This window comes from Entelurus aequoreus, linkage group LG20 (genome assembly GCF_033978785.1).
Source record: "Entelurus aequoreus isolate RoL-2023_Sb linkage group LG20, RoL_Eaeq_v1.1, whole genome shotgun sequence".
NCBI classification, from domain to species: Eukaryota; Metazoa; Chordata; class Actinopteri; order Syngnathiformes; family Syngnathidae; genus Entelurus; species Entelurus aequoreus.
The window spans coordinates 6,976,023-6,992,639 of NC_084750.1; the positions used below are offsets into that span (position 1 = coordinate 6,976,023).

Below are 16,617 nucleotides of genomic sequence, written 5' to 3' on the forward strand. Positions count from 1 at the left end.
CATGTGGTCGGCCACTTCCATTTTCAAATAGTCTGCCACATCACATCTTTTTCACATGGTCTGTCACTTTTTCATTTGGCCAGCCACATCTTTTTCAAGTGGCCAGCCACATATTTTTCATGTGGTCCGCCACATATTTTTCAAGTGGTCCGCCACATAATTTCAAGTGGACAGCCACATCTTTTTAAGTGGCCAGCCAAATATTTTTCATGTGCTCTGCCACATAATTTTATTTGGTCTGCCACCTCATTTAATGTGGTCCACCACTTCTTTTCATGTGGTCAGCCAAATCTTTTTCTTGTGGTCAGCCACTTATTTTTCATGTGGTCTGCCACATCACATCTTTTTCACGGGGTCTGCCACTTTTTCATTTGGCCAGCTACATCTTTTTCAAGTGGCCAGCCACATAATTTCAAATTTTATTTGGCTTGCCACATCTTTTTTTTAATGTGGCCAGTCACATTTTTGATATGATCTGCCACATAATTTTTTATATGTTCTGCCACATAATTTAATGTGGCCTGCCACTTCTTTTGTCAAGTGCTCCGCCACTTCTTTTTCATTTACTCTACCACATCACTTCTTTTACATGTGGTCTGCCACTTTTTCATGTGGGCAGACACATATATTTTTCAAGTGGTCAGCCACATATTTTAAGGTGGTCTGCCACTTCTTTTGTCATGTGGTCAGCCACATATTTTCACATGGCCTGCTAAGTCTTTTTCATATGGTCAGCCAAATGTTTTTATATGATGTGCCATGTAATTTAATTGTGGCCTGCCACTTCTTTTGTCACGTGGTCAGTCACTTCTTTTTCTCATGGTCTGCCACATTCTTTTTCTCGTGGTCCGCCACTTCACATCTTTTTCATGTGGTCTGCCACATATTTTTCAAGTGATTTGCCACATCATTTTACTTTGCCAACCACATCTTTTTCATATGGTCTGTTACATCTTTTTCATGTGGTCTGCCACATCGATTTTATGTGGCCCTCTACATCGATTTTTTATGGCCCTCTACATCACTCTGTGGCCTGCGACAAGCTGGAAATAATAAAGTAGATTCACGCTAAACTTGTTTTTTTCTTTCAAATTTGACAGAAAAATGCACCTAATGCAATTGCACATGTTTTTAAATGAAGTGTTATGCTTTTGTGCTAACATGTTTTATTATATTTATTGTTTGACAATGGCGGTTATGGAAAACAATAACCTATTTTTTATTAACCGTCTGAAATGGGCTTATGCTGTCTTTAAACCGAAGTGGAGTGGTAATTGTTTTTTGGCGACAAATAGTGGTCACAATCGTTAATTACGCTCATGATGTAGTAAGTCAAATGATGCGGACACGTTTGTTACTTTCCAATACTCTTCTGTCTTAATAAACTATAATTATTTTATCCTAGTTTATATTGTCAAATGTCACGTTTTAGACTGCAATATTGTTCAATTAAAGATACGTATTACATATATGTAGCCTGTGTGCTATTGTGTGCTTAGCTGTTGTGCAGCTGCTCGGTCCTAGTAGCCTGTAGCCGAGCATGATTAGCTTTTGTAAATGACTTCATTAAAATACAGGAAAGGACCAACCTTGTGTCTGTAACTGCTTGTTTCGGGAGATTTTAGATGCAAGCCGATACAGATACCTATTTTTTTTCTGATATCGGACTGATATCTGATATCACAATTGAATCGGGACACTCCGAGTTTTATCGTACGGTGAGACACATCTTTTTAAGCTCGCACACCAGTTACGCACGTTAACATATCGCTATGATGGCGACAGTTTGACCCTGGAACGGATCAAGACAGTCTGCTACTGGCTGGTGTTTTGATATCAGAGCAGCCCGAGCGTGGTGTGGGAGGTTTCATGCTGCCACGCCAGGAACAGACCATATTATTAGGCACATGCTATCACTCCCCTGCATCCATTTCCGGAAGTGTAAGCCAAAAAGCAATCGATAAATGACAACATTAAAGCACTCAGGAGCCCGCTTGATGAGGCTCATGAAATATCGATGAGTTCGGCGACCCGTATGAGTCTGGTCGGCCATGACAGTGGGTAAATAACAGCCGAGAAGAAACCTGCTTGCTCACATACCGTCACTCGTAATATTCCGGTCAGAGCTTCTTCCCTTCACTGGACGATTTACGGCCGAGGTGGAAGTGCTGCTAAGTAGCGAGCAGCAAGGATGCAAAAGAGCTATTTTGTTGTGTGCAAAAGTACTTGGACACCAATAAGTTTGTCCGGTTAGATCAAGGGTGTCCAAACATATTTATATAATATTACACTCATTTGTCCTTCCTAGAGGAAGACCTTTCTGGTGATATTCCGCCAGGAGGGGAAGAAACATCGCGCTTCAACACATCAAACCTTGTCGGACGCCTGAAAGGCCAGCATTGCTATTATAGAAGCGCACAAACTACATTTAAAAAAAAAAATTGACATCAAAAATAGCGCCTTCTAGCGTACATTTACGCTTTTTTGGACACCCTTGGGTTAGATCACGGATTGTCAATTACTGCCTCTTAGCCCCTCGACTTTCAATGTTTATGTGTTAAACTCTGTGTCAAGATAGTTTTTTACCAACACTAATCTTTGCAAACAATAAATATGCTAGTAACTTAAAGTTAAAGTACCAATGATTGTCACACACACACTAGGTGTGGTGAAATTTGTCCTCTGCATTTGACCCATCCCCTTGTTCACTCCCTGGGAGGTGAGGGGAGCAGTGAACAGCAGCGGTGCCGCGCCCAGGAATCATTTTTGGTGATTTAACCCCCAATTCCAACCCTTGATGCTGAGTGCCAAGCAGGGAGGTAATGGGTCCCATTTTTATAGTCTTTGGTATGACTCGGCCGGGGTTTGAACTCACAACCTACCGATCTCAGGGCGGACACTCTAACCACTAAGCCACTGAGAGGGCTAGTCATTGCCTCTCACGCCCCCCTTTCATCCACTATTTAAGAAGCACGGCATTAAAACGGGCTGTTTGGAACTAGCTCACAGTTACATTTTTATAGGGGACAGCATTTTCCCACGCCCCCCCTGAAGCGAATGTTTATTTATTTACTTATCCATCTGTATGTGCCAAGGTATTATGCTATTGCCTCTCACGCCCCTCTCTAAGGGACATCATTTTTTTACGCCCCCACTAAGTGAATAGTTTTTTTTTTTAACTCTGTGTCAAGATGGTTCTTTACCAACACTAAAGAAGCTATTACACCATTGCCTCTCACGCCCCCTTTCCCCTGACACCTCATGAGGGGGTGCTCGCCCCACTATCTAAGAATTAAACGGGATGTTTGGAACTTGCTCACAGTTACAATTCTAAAGGGCACAGCATTTTTTCACCGACCCCGAAATGAATGTTTATTAATTTATCCATCTGTATGTGCCAAGGTATTACGCTATTGCCTCTCACGCCCCTCTCTAAGGGACATCATTTTTTTACGCCCCTACCAAGTGAATAGTTTTTTTTTTTTAACTCTGTGTCAATATAGTTCTTTACTAACACTAAATATGCTATTACATCACTGCCTCTCACACCCCCTTCTAAGGGACTTTCGTATTTTCACGCCCCCCCCTGAAGTAAATGTTTTTTTTTTTTTTTTTTTTTATCTCTGTTTGTCAATATAGTTCTTTACCAACACTAAAGAAGCTATTACACCACTGCTTCTCACCCCCCTTCTAAGGGACATACGTATTGTCACGCCCCCCTGAAAGTAAATTTTTATAGATTTGTTATCTCTGTGTGTCAATATAGTTCTTTACCAACACTAAAGAAGCTATTACACCACTGCCTCTCACGCCCCCCTTCTAAGGGACATACGTATTGTCACGCCCCCCCTAGAAGTAAATGTTTATATTTTTTTAATCTCTGTGTGTCAATATAGTTCTTTACCAACAACAATACACCACTGCCTCTAAAGCCCCCTTCTAAGGGACATACGTATTTTCACGCCCCCCCTGAAGTAAATGTTTTTGTTTTTTTAATCTCTGTGTGTCAATATAGTTGTTTACCAACACTAAAGATGCTATTACACCACTGCCTCTCATGCCCCCCTTCTAAGGGAGATACGTATTGTCACGCCCCCCTAGAAGTAAATGATTATATTTTCTTATCTCTGTGTGTCAATATAGTTCTTTACCAACAACTATACACCACTGCCTCTCACGCCCCCCTTCTAAGGGACATACGTATTTTCACGCCCCCCCTGAAGTAAATGTTTTGGGTTTGTTTACCAACACTAAAGATGCTATTACACCACTGCCTCTCATGCCCCGCTTCTAGGGTACATATGTATTTTCACCCCCCCCACCCCCCCTGAAGTAAATGTTTTGTTTTTTTATCTCTGTGTGTCACTATAGTTCTTTACCAACACTAAAGATGCTATTACATCACTGCCTTTCACGCCGCCCATTCTAAGGGACATACGTATTTGTACGTATTTTCACGCCCCCCCGAAGTAAATGTTTTTTTTGTTTTTTTATCTCTGTTTGTCAATATAGTTCTTTAACCCCCCCCCCCCCCCAACACGTTTAAGATGCTATTACACCACTGCCTCTCACGCCCTCCTTCTTAGGGACATGCATATTTTCACACACCCCCTGAAGTAAAGGTTTTTTGTTTTTTTTAAAATCTCTGTCAATATAGTTCTTTACCAACACTAAAGAAGCTATTACACCAAAGCTATTACACCACTGCCTCTCACGCCCCCCTTCTAAGGGACATACGTATTGTCACGTCCCCCTAGAAGTAAATGTTTATATTATTTTATCTCTGTGTGTCAATATAGTTCTTTACCAACAACAATACACCATTCCCTCTTGTCAGGACTAGGTTCTCGGGTTGTGTTTCTCCAGAAGGCAATGGAAAATTGGCGCGTGCAAGACGTGAATTTAAATACATGATTTATTTTTAACACTAATAAACTAAAAAAGGAAGCAAACAAATGGCGCGCACAAAGGCGGAAATACAAACTTGACTAAGAAACAAAAGACATGCACGTGGGCACAAAAACTATGAACAAAGAAACAAAAACACTAACTGTGGTCTTAATAAACAAAACTTACTTGGCATGAGAAAAAACATGAAAAAGAGCAGCATGGATCATCAGAGTGGCAGGAGTGTGAATGTGTGAGGACGCCAGGACGAACAACAGAAACAGACAGATTTAAATAGTGACGTGATCAGTGAAAACAGGTGCGTGACTCGAAACGTGAAACAGGTGCGTGACAAGACAGGTGAAAACTAATGGGTGACCATGGAAACCAAACCAAACAAGGAAGTGCAACCAGGAACTAAAAAGAGTCCAAAAAACAAACACATGGCCAAAACAACAACATGAACAGACATGACACCTCTAAAGCTCCTCTTCGAAGGGACACACGTATTTTCACCCTCCCTCCCCCCAAAGTGAATGTGTTTTTTGTATTTTTATATCTGTGTCAAGATGGAGCTTTGCCAGCAGATTTAAGATGCTATTACACCACTGCCTCTCACGTCCCCCTTCTGAGGGACATACGTATTTTCACACACCCCCTGAAGTAAATGGTTTTTTTTTTATCTGTTTGTCAATATAGTTCTTTACCAACACTAACGAAGCTATTACACCACTGCCTCTCACGCCCCCCTTCTAAGGGACATACGTTTTGTCACGACCCCCTAGTAGTAAATGTTTATTATTTATTTTATCTCTGTGTGTCAATACAGTTCTTTACCAACAACAATACACCACTGCCTCTAAAGCCCCCCTTCTAAAGGGACATACGTATTTTCACGTCCCCCTTGAAGTAAATGTTTGGGGGGTTTTCATCTCTGTGTGTCAATATAGCTCTTTACCAACACTAAAGATGCTATTACACCACTGCCTCTCACACCCCCCTTCTAAGGGACATACGTATTTTTACACCCCCCCCCCTGAAGCGAATGTTTATTTATTTATCCACCTGTATGTGCCAAGGTATCACTCTCACTATTAGACAAGCACTGGGTTAGATGTACAACAAGGTTGAGGTCAGGGCTCGGGCATTCTCCCACACTAAGCTCATCCAAGCATGCCTTTCTCCAAAGTTCACAGATGAGCTCCTTTTGAGGAACCTCACGGTCCCAACTTCTTTCCAGTTGGCTTCCCGGTTAAGAGTCCCAAACAAGTGTGGCAAAACCGGTTGGGCAAATCCCCGAGGACTCTCAGGACAACCATGCAGAGCCAGCATGGCTGCCGGAGTAAACAAACATGAAATATCTGCAACACAACTCTTAATAGAGGATGCATTCAAAAGCATGCACTATGCTTTTTTTTTTTTTAAAATGTTATGGGCTTGCCTCTTTGTGATGTTAAGTTCCTGTTATAAGCTGTTATACAGTATAATAATAATAATATATTTTATTTGTAAAAAACACTTTACATTAAGTAAACAACCTCAAAATAAATAAAAATAAAAACTAGAACAGCCTAATAGCTACAACTAGTATGCATATATCTAAAAAAAAAAAAAAAGAAGCTTTTTTTAAAAAGAAGGGTTTTTAAGCCTTTTTTAAAAGCATCCACAGTCTGTGGTGCCCTCAGGTGGTCAGGGAGAGTGTTCCACAGATTGGGAGCGGCAGAGCAGAAAGCCTGGTCTCCCATAGTTCGGAGCTTTGTCCTCGGAGGTTGGAGGAGGTTAGCCTGTCCGGAGCGGAGGTGTCGTGTGGAGGATCTGGGGGGTGAGTAGTTCTTTGAGGTAGAGGGGGGCATTTCCATGGAGGCACTGGTGGGTTAGTAGGGAGACTTTGTATTCAATCCTGAGTGGAACAGGAAGCCAGTGAAGGGATTTGAGAATTGGTGTGATATGGTCATATTTCCGCACTCGCATCAGGATCCTAGCAGCACTATTCTGTATGTATTGCAGCTTCTGGATGTTCTTGCTGGGGATCCCGACAAGAAGTTCGTGATTTTCAACCTTTTTTGAGCCAAGGCACATTTTTTTCATAAAAAAAAATACGGAGGCACACCACCAGCAGAAAAGGTTACAAAATTAAACTCTACCAGGTTGTCATGCCTTATTTTGAGTTTGTTGTTGTTTCTTGTGTGAATTGCTTTAGTTTCTGTTTTGCGCTGTTATTTTGGTTTTTGATTGATTGATTGAAACTTTTATTAGTAGATTGCACAATACAGTACATATTCCATAGAATTGACCACTAAATGGTAACACCCGAATAAGTTTTTCAACTTGTTTAAGTCCGGGTCCACGTAAAACCACCCTTCCTGTTTTGTTGGTGTTCTCCTGTAGCAGCGTCACGCCTTCCTTTGAGTGCTATTGCCCGCACCTGCTTTGTTTTCGCAATCAAGTCTATTTAAGTTGTGCATAAGCTATCCTTCTTTGTGGGGACACTGTTGATTGTCATGTCATGTACGGATGTACTTTGTGGACGCCGTCTCCCTGCTCCACACGCAGTAAGTTTTTGCTGTCGTCCAGCATTCTAATTTTGTTTACTTTGTAGCCAGTTCAGTTTTACTTTTGTTTTGCACAGCCATGCTTCAGTGCCTTTTCCTAGCGGGACTTGCCTTTTGTTCATTTTTGGTTTAAGCGATACATACCAGTGTTTCCCATAAACTGCCAAGATACCTGTGGCGGTGGGGGCGTGGCTATGGGCGTGGCCACCATGACATATTCGAATAATTTGCATAATTTACTACAATGATTTGATTTTCTCTAAAAAGGCTCAAAAAATGTATACTTACTAATTAATAATAACAGTTTTGTTTTAAACGTCCATCCATCCATCCATCCATCCATTTTACAATATAATTACAACACTTTATGTACATATTTATATACAGATTTGAACAATAAGTTATTCACTGAAATATATTTATTAATTGTGGTTCTTACAAAAAATATATATCTTATAAAAGCTAAAATGTCTCAAAGCTCTGCCCCTTTAATTAGTGCATACTAAATAATTTAACTTTAGCCTACTACTACAACCATATTATTTACCAGCAACATAAAGTGAAACAGAGGCAGAGGTGTCCTGCCACAGTCAGTAACAAATAAACAGAAAACAGTAGTGGTGGTAGATAGACACAGAGCTTCATCAAACATCTGATCCACTGAACAAAGAGCTCCAAAAATCTTGAACTTTAGACTGCCATCAGTTTTACTCCCTACACTTAACCATGTGTTTCCTACTGCCTGCAGACTTTGCACCCTTTGTTATATACACATGTTGTGTTTCTAATATAAATACATTTAATAAAGCCAAATACAAATAAGGCAACAAGAGAAGTATCCTACACTTCTCTTTTGTAAAGTAAATCTGAACAGCCTATATGGGCATCTACATCAACTATATGATTTGCCTGAGAAGCTGGAGAGGACAACAATTTTTTTTTTTAAATTTTAAATTTTTTTTTTCTAATTTTAATTTTTTAAAAACAATTTTTTATTTTTTTTAAAATTTGTGACGGACCTAATTCTTTCGTGGCGGGCCGCCACAAATAAATGAATGTGTGGGAAACACTGCATACCCCAATAGGGACAAGCGGTAGAAAATGGATGGATGGATACCTTTTACATACCAAAAAAGGTTGAAAAACACTGCACTAGACAACGGCACATTATTATAATTATTGATTTTCGAAAAATTTTTGGTCCTGCGATGAGGTGGCGACTTGTCCAGGTTGTACCCCGCCTTCCGCCCGAATGCAGGCTCCAGCACCCCCCCCCCCCCTCCCCCCGCTACCCCTAAAAGGGACAAGGGGTAAAAAATGGATGGATGGATGGATGGATTTTTTGGACCAATTAGGTGAAGTTGCATAATTTCCCACGGCACACCAGAAAATATCTCACCGCGGCACAGTGGTTGAAAAACACTGGTCTAAAGTATGCTTTCCGCTTTTAGCGCCTTCAAAATAAGAGCTCAAGGCATATACTGTATAACAGCTTATAACAGGAACTTAACATCACAAAGAGGCAAGCCCATAGAAATAGGTTACACTTTTTATCTTTTTTTTTGTTTTTGGGACCCACCTTTTGACTCGCAGTCCGCACAGAATTTGTTCTCCTCCAGCGCCAGCAAAGAGTTGAGCACCGGCTGATATCTGTCGACGTCTTTCACAGATTTGCCCGTCATCATTGCGCAATAGTTGACCTCGCCTTCAGTCCTGTATCACGGTCCTGTTTTACTACTACTATGATAGTACTGCACAGTCCCAGTATTCTCAGATCGCAATGACTAGAAGCGGTGCTTCTTCCTCCTTTCCTCCTCCTCCTCCTCCTCCTCTCGTCAAGCCACGGCGGGATGGTGACGATCCTTGCCTTGAGAAGCCAAACAGCGTGCGGCTTAGTGGAGGTGCGTTTAAATGTGCGCACTTAAAATAAAAAGGAAGGGGGGAAAAAACCGCGTCCGCCCTCTCTAACACTCTCATGTATTCGAAATACGCACTCGATCCGCCCGCAAGACACTCTTATTCCAACGCTGCTCTTCCCTGCCTTAACATAATAAATAATTCAGCTTCTTTCCTGCGGGCTACGTTACCTACACTGCCACCCTGTGGTCGTTTCGAGTAGGACAGGCTTTCGGTGCTTCCTGTGTCTTCAGCCCGACCGCTAGGGGGCAGTGTGCGGCAGTCAATAGACGGGTTCGACCAAGTTCTTTTATTTGTATTTTTATGAATGCACATTTTGTCATATTGAAAAAAGAATGAAATGACATAAGTTTATTTCGGTCATATAATCAACCATTTTGTGTGATCAGTTTAACAATACAGATTATACATATTTAACAATCATACACATTTATACACAAAAAGAAAAGAAAAAGAATGACCGAAAAAGGAATAGGCTGAAGCCAAAGCTTGTATTTGCCTATCCTATACATTCACTGAAAATTACATTGCCTGGAACATCAAAGTTAAAAAAAATTAATGGGATGAAAGTAGAGATGTCCGATAATGGCTTTTTTGCCGATATTCCGATATGGTCCAACTCTTAATTACCGATTCCGATATCAACCAATACCGATATATACAGTCGTGGAATTAACACATTATTATTAGGGATGTCCGATAATGGCTTTTTTGCCGATATTCCGATATGGTCCAACTCTTAATTACCGATTCCGATATCAACCAATACCGATATATACAGTCGTGGAATTAACACATTATTATTAGGGATGTCCGATAATGGCTTTTTGCCGATATTCCGATATTGTCCAACTCTTAATCACCGATACCGATATCAACCGATACCGATATATACAGTCATGGAATTAACACATTATTATGCCTAATTTGGACAATCAGGTACGGTGAAGATAAGGTCCTTTTTTAAAAAAAAATTTTTAAAAATAAAATAAGAAAAAAAAATGTCTTGAATAAAAAAGAAAGTAAAACAATATAAAAACAGTTACATAGAAACTAGTAATTAATGAAAATGAGTCAAATTAACTGTTAAAGGTTAGTACTATTAGTGGACCAGCAGCACGCACAATCATGTGTGCTTACGGACTGTATCCCTTGCAGACTGTATTGATATATATTGATATATAATGTAGGAACCAGAATATTAATAACAGAAAGAAACAACCCTTTTGTGTGAATGAGTGTAAATGGGGGAGGGAGGTTTTTTGGGTTGGTGTACTAATTGTAAGTGTATCTTGTGTTTTTTATGTTGATTTAATAAAAAACAACAACAACAACAACAAAAAACGATAATAAAAGAACCGATACCGATCATTTCCAATATTACATTTTAAAGCATTTATCGGCCGATAATATCGGCAGGCCAATATTATCGGACATCTCTCATTATTATGCCTAATTTTGTTGTGATGCCCCACTGGATGCATTAAACAATGTAACTTCACCATGAATTGACTTAAACAAGTTGAAAAACTTATTCGGGTGTTACCATTTAGTGGTCAATTGTACGGAATATGTACTGTACTGTGCAATCTACTAACACAAGTTTCAATCAATCAATCAAAAACAAGGTTTTCCAAAATAAGAGAACAACTTCAACTCCAGTAATGGAAAAAAATGCCAACATGGCACTGCCATTTTTATTATCGAAGTCACAAAGTGCATTATTTTTTTTAACATGCTTCAAAACAGCAGCTTGGAATTTGGGACATGCTCTCCCTGAGATAATCCTGATACCCACTGCAACTATGGGAAATACTATACTTTGACTTTCACAAAGTGCATTATTTTTTATTTTTTTTAAACATGCCTCAAAACAACAGCTACAAAAACAATGAAGGCACACAGCTTCAGTCCAGAGTATACTATAGCATACTTGCCAACCTTGAGACCTCCGTGGGCTGGGTTTGGGGGGCGGGGTTTGGTGGTAGCGAGGGTGTATATTGTAGCGTCCTGGAAGAGTTGGTGCTGCAAGGGGTTCTGGGTATTTGTTCTGTTGTGTTTATGTTATGTTACGGTGCGGATGTTCTCCCGAAATGTGTTTGTCATTCTAGTTTGGTGTGGGTTCACAGTGTGGCGCATATTTGTAACAGTGTTAAAGTTGTTTATACGGTCACCCTCAGTGTGGTCTGTATGGCTGTTGACCAAGTATGCCTTGCATTCACTTGTGTGCGTGTAAAAGCCGCATATATTATGTGTCTGGGCCGGCACGCTGTTTGTATGGAGGAAAAGCGGACGTGACGACATGTTGTAGAGGACATTGAAGGCAGTGCCTTTGAGGCACGCCCCCAATAATGTTGTCCGGGTGGAAATCGGGAGAAATTCGGGAGAATGGTTGCCCCGGGAGATTTTCGGGAGGGGCACTGAAATTCAGGAGTCTCCCGGGAAAATCGGGAGGTTGAAACCGATACCGATAATTTCCGATATTACATTTTAAAGCATTTATCTCTAGATGAAAGTAATTGTTGTTAAATTTGATAATTTTCAATTATTTCACCTTTCAAGGTTTTCTTGAACTTTAACAAAGAACTACATGTCTTCAACTCATCACTGAGCTTGTTCCACCATTTAACTCCTAAAACTGAAATACATTTGTATTTTATATTACTTACTTTACATATTTCAAAAATCAATATCCCCCGTAAATTATAGTTTTCTCCTCCTAATTTAAAGGCCTACTGAAAGCCACTACTACCGACCACGCAGTCTGATAGTTTATATATCAATGATGAAATCTTAACATTGCAACACATGCCAATACGGCCGGGTTAACTTATAAAGTGCAATTTTAAATTTCCCACTAAACTTCCGGTTGAAAACGTCTATGTATTATGACGTATGCGCGTGACGTAAACAGTTGAATCAGACATCTTGGAATAGGTCCGTCGCCAGCTTAAGTCGTCTGTTTTCATCGCTAAATTCCACAGTATTCTGGACATCTGTGTTGGTGAATCTTTTGCAATTTGTTTAATGAACAATGGAGACTGCAAAGAAGAAAGTTGTAGGTGGGATCGGTGTATTAGCGGCGGACTACAGCAACACAACCAGGAGGACTTACTTGGATAGCAGACGCGCTAGCCGAACGACCTCACCTTGACTTCCTCCGTCTACGGGCCGCAGACCGCATCGGTGATCGGGTGAAGTCCTTCGTCGTACCGTCGATCGCTGGATCGCAGGTGAGCACGGGTCGTGATGAGCAGATGAGAGCTGGCGTAGGTGCAGAGCTAATGTTTTTAGCATAGCTCTGTTGAGGTTCCGTAGCTAAGTTAGCTTCAATGGCGTCGTTAGCAACAGCATTGCTAAGCTTGCCAAGCTGGAAAGCATTAACCGTGTAGTTACATGTCCAGAGTTTGGTAGTATTGTTGATCTTCTGGCTATCCTTCCAGTCAGGGACTTATTTGTTTTGTTTCTATATGCAGTAAAGCCCGATGCTATCACGTTAGCTCAGTAGCTAAAATGCGTCACCGATGTATTGTCGTGGAGATAAAAGTCACTGTGAATGTCCATTTCGCGTTCTCGACTCTCATTTTCAAGAGGATATAGTATCCGAGGTGGTTTAAAATACAAATCTGTGATCCACAATAGAAAAAGGAGAAAGTGTGGAATCCAATGAACCCTTGTACCTAAGTTACGGTCAGAGCGAAAAAAGATACGTCCTGCACTGCACTCTAGTCCTTCACTTTCACGTTCCTCATCCACAAATCTTTCATCCTCGCTCAAATTAATGGGGTAATCGTCGCTTTCTCGGTCCGAATCTCTCTCGCTGCTGGTGTAAACAATGGGGAAATATGAGCAGTCCTTCCTCCGGTGTCGTCACGCTACTTCCGGTAGGGGCAAGGCTTTTTTTTATCAGAGACCAAAAGTTGCGAACTTTATCGTCGTTGTTCTATACTAAATCCTTTCAGCAAAAATATGGCAATATCGCGAAATGATCAAGTATGACACATAGAATGGATCTGCTATCCCCGTTTAAATAAAAAAAGATAATTTCAGTAGGCCATTAAATAACCTAAGAATGGCTGTTGTTCTTTACTCGAAACATAATTTCCATCCATCCATCCATCCATCCATCCATTTCCATTGTTTTTAAAAACACAATATCTGAAAATTTTAACACATTAGAACTTATAAATAATGGATTGGTATGTTCATAGTAGCACACTTAAATAATAATCAATAACACATTTGGTTTTTGATGTTCCCTTGTCCCAGTTGTTATGGACTGAACTTTCGTTTGTTTTGTACTTACCGTACAATTTTTGAGTTTAAAAAATAGTTTTTATGTTCTAAACTTAAATCACGAGTTGGAAAATGCAATCAAACGGTTGTCTTTTAGGTACATTTCATATTCATAAATCCAGAGTACTAGCATGCAAACTAAATATTTTTTTGTTTTATTTTGAGTTAAAAAAAAAAAGTCCAACTCACTAATAATAACAAAGGAAAACAAATGTTAACCTCCCACGTTTTAAAAATAATTATCACCAAAGAAAACGTATATGTATAGCCTGATAATTTTATTTTATTTTATTTTATTCTAGTGTTATGTTATTGTTATATCTTCATAATGAATGCACTGCACAGGAAATGTTTTTAGTTGTCATTTATTCAACTTCTTGTTGCACACACACACGACTTGGTACACTCTTCTTCTAATGCACAGGTGTCAAACGCGAAAGTAGAGTACCGGTACATTATCTTTTTTTTTTTTACTAAATGTTTACCTTCTTTCTGTTTTGACTGAAAACATACTTTTACTGCATGCAATTGCCTATATATTAAACTTTAATATCTAATAATGTAAGAAATATTAAATTTTATTGAATAATTTAATTGTGTATGAATTTAGAAAGGGAAAGTACTTAATGAATCTGTAATAATAATGTTAATGTTAATACTGCATAGTTAAATTTCTATTAACTTAGGTTTGAAAGTAGTTATAATCTGTAATAAAAACTATTAGTTATTATTCGTGTTGCATGAAATAATATATTATCATACATTACACTTTTTAAAAGAAAATAAATATCTGATTGACTTACAATTTTTAAGTGAGTTATCCATTTAATTGTACACAAAAAAATTACAATAGGTAAAAAAATTTATTCTAAACGGTCTGCTCTGTCGCCAGAATTATGCCGTAAAAACAGTTTTTCCATGTACAGTAATTCACCATAAACAACAACTGTTTACATATGAAAAAATGACCTCTCAGTCGCCAGAATTTTAACGTTAAAACACAGCTAAAACACGTTAAACCACCATTTTTACATTTATAGAAATTTGCTGTAAAAAAAATCCACTGTAAATTCTAAGGTGAAATGATGGCGACTGAGCTGCCCGTCTACAGAGAAGGTAACACAATTATATAATGATCAAATGCATGTGCAATTGTATAATAATATCACGAGGCGAATCCTTATACATTTATATTCATTTATGACTCACTGTTTCAAGTGGCCCTCTGAGGGCAGCCATAACTGCCATGTGGCCCTCAATGAAAAGGAGTTTGACATCCCTGTTCTAATGCCAAGTGACGTAGACAGGAGCCAACCTGAACAACGAGTGCGCCCTCTATATCAGCCTATTTCTTATAAGTGGAATTATCTCTTAAGGGAGCCAACATAAATTAATACATACATAAGTAGGTTAATAAAAGATTATCTACGATACCACAGTTATGGTACTGTTTTTTTCCCGTTATTTGTTTTTCCTTTACGTTTGCGTGTTGCTGCAGCTTCCCGTTAATGTACAAAAATACTTAATTGTCGTCATTTTAATTGTACATGTCTGTATTAAACTGTTACTAAAATAAAGTATTTGGAAAAAAAGGTTTAATTTTATTACAATTTTCTATTGGAAAAACTGAACACACAAACGGCACATGTTAACAATATACAAACAAATTAAGGCACTTTCTACACATTTTAACATTGCAGACATTCACAGGGTTGAGCGATCAACATCTTTGTACAAACTAAAATGTTATAGAGTGAAGTAAGAGACAATTCCAAACGCTAAAAAAACATAAAAAATACAAAACAACTCAATAAATACAAACAAATTGGACTTATCTAACAACTTAAATCCCCCCATAAGACATTAATTTAAGGGCTTTTTTAAAATGTATGTATTTAATTTTTTTAATTAAATAAGTACTGTCACTTCCCCACTTAAACGGTCCACGCAAGCGCGAAGAATACGTCACTTCCTGTCACATTGATTTACAATTATATTTGTTCACCTTTATAATAGTTTTATTTTTTTAAATATTTATTTCAACAACAATATCATGAAAACTATTACATAAAAAAACAAACTATCTTTATTTAAGAATACAGTGTTTATTTTGAAACCGTAAGGAAACCGGAACGATGTGATCAGCAGCCAAGAATGGCAAAGAAATTCATCTTTTTTATTTTATTGACATCAAATATTTCAATTCTCAATAATGACGATTTAAAAATCCACTTTTCCTCAGGCTAAAGATAAAGATTTAAGTTGAGTGCGTCGTTGAAAAACAGTATTTAAAAAACAATATATTACTCGAGTCAGTGGCGCCCCCGTGTGTCATTCATTGCAATGACAGAAGATAAAAAGTGGTAGTAGTTGTGGCGATAATAGAATATATTCTATTCTATTGCCATTATAGTGACAATAAAAGGCCTTCTATTCTATTATTACTATGTTCAATATAATAATAATAGAATAGAATGCCTTTTATTGTCACTATACACAGGTACAATGATATTAAAAGCAACTCCAGTATCAGTGCGACAGTCTACAAATATGCAAAACAAAGGAAGGAAAGAAAGAAAGAAAAATAGTGCAAAAGGAGGTAATGTGCACAGTCCAGTCCTGAGAACGAATGTTCAGAATGTGTTGTTTACAGGAATAAATATTATACTATATACATATATACAGAAGTATTCAGATTGTTGGTGGAAAGTAAAAATTGCACACAGAGAGGTGCTAAAATATAAGATCAGTGCCTATATGAGAGTTCACCGTGGTTATATACTGTGTGTGTGTGTGTATATATATATATATATATATATATATATATATATATATATATATATATATATATATATATATATATATATATATATATATATATATATATATATATATACTCCTGATTTTTTAAAATCTATCCCTTATTATTAGTATATTCTTATTCTCGTTTTCTACCGTATAATAT

At 38.4% G+C, this 16,617-nt stretch overlaps 2 protein-coding genes across 4 annotated transcripts in view; one reads left to right on the forward strand and one right to left on the reverse strand.

The window, feature by feature from the left end:
- smap2 (small ArfGAP2) overlaps positions 1-9,550 on the reverse strand; it is a 47,192-nt gene extending 37,642 nt beyond the window's left edge. The window contains exon 1 of one of the 3 annotated variants that reach the window (XM_062029313.1): positions 9,019-9,550. In XM_062029313.1, the coding sequence (XP_061885297.1) occupies positions 9,019-9,124 (106 nt within the window). In that variant the 5' untranslated portion in view covers positions 9,125-9,550. The remainder of the gene's footprint in view (positions 1-9,018) is intronic. The other 2 variants (XM_062029312.1, XM_062029314.1) reach the window with 2 other exon arrangements.
- Positions 1-16,617, forward strand: part of trappc3 (trafficking protein particle complex subunit 3) — a 69,669-nt gene that overhangs the window by 31,642 nt on the left and 21,410 nt on the right. The gene's annotated exons all lie outside the window — the stretch shown is intronic.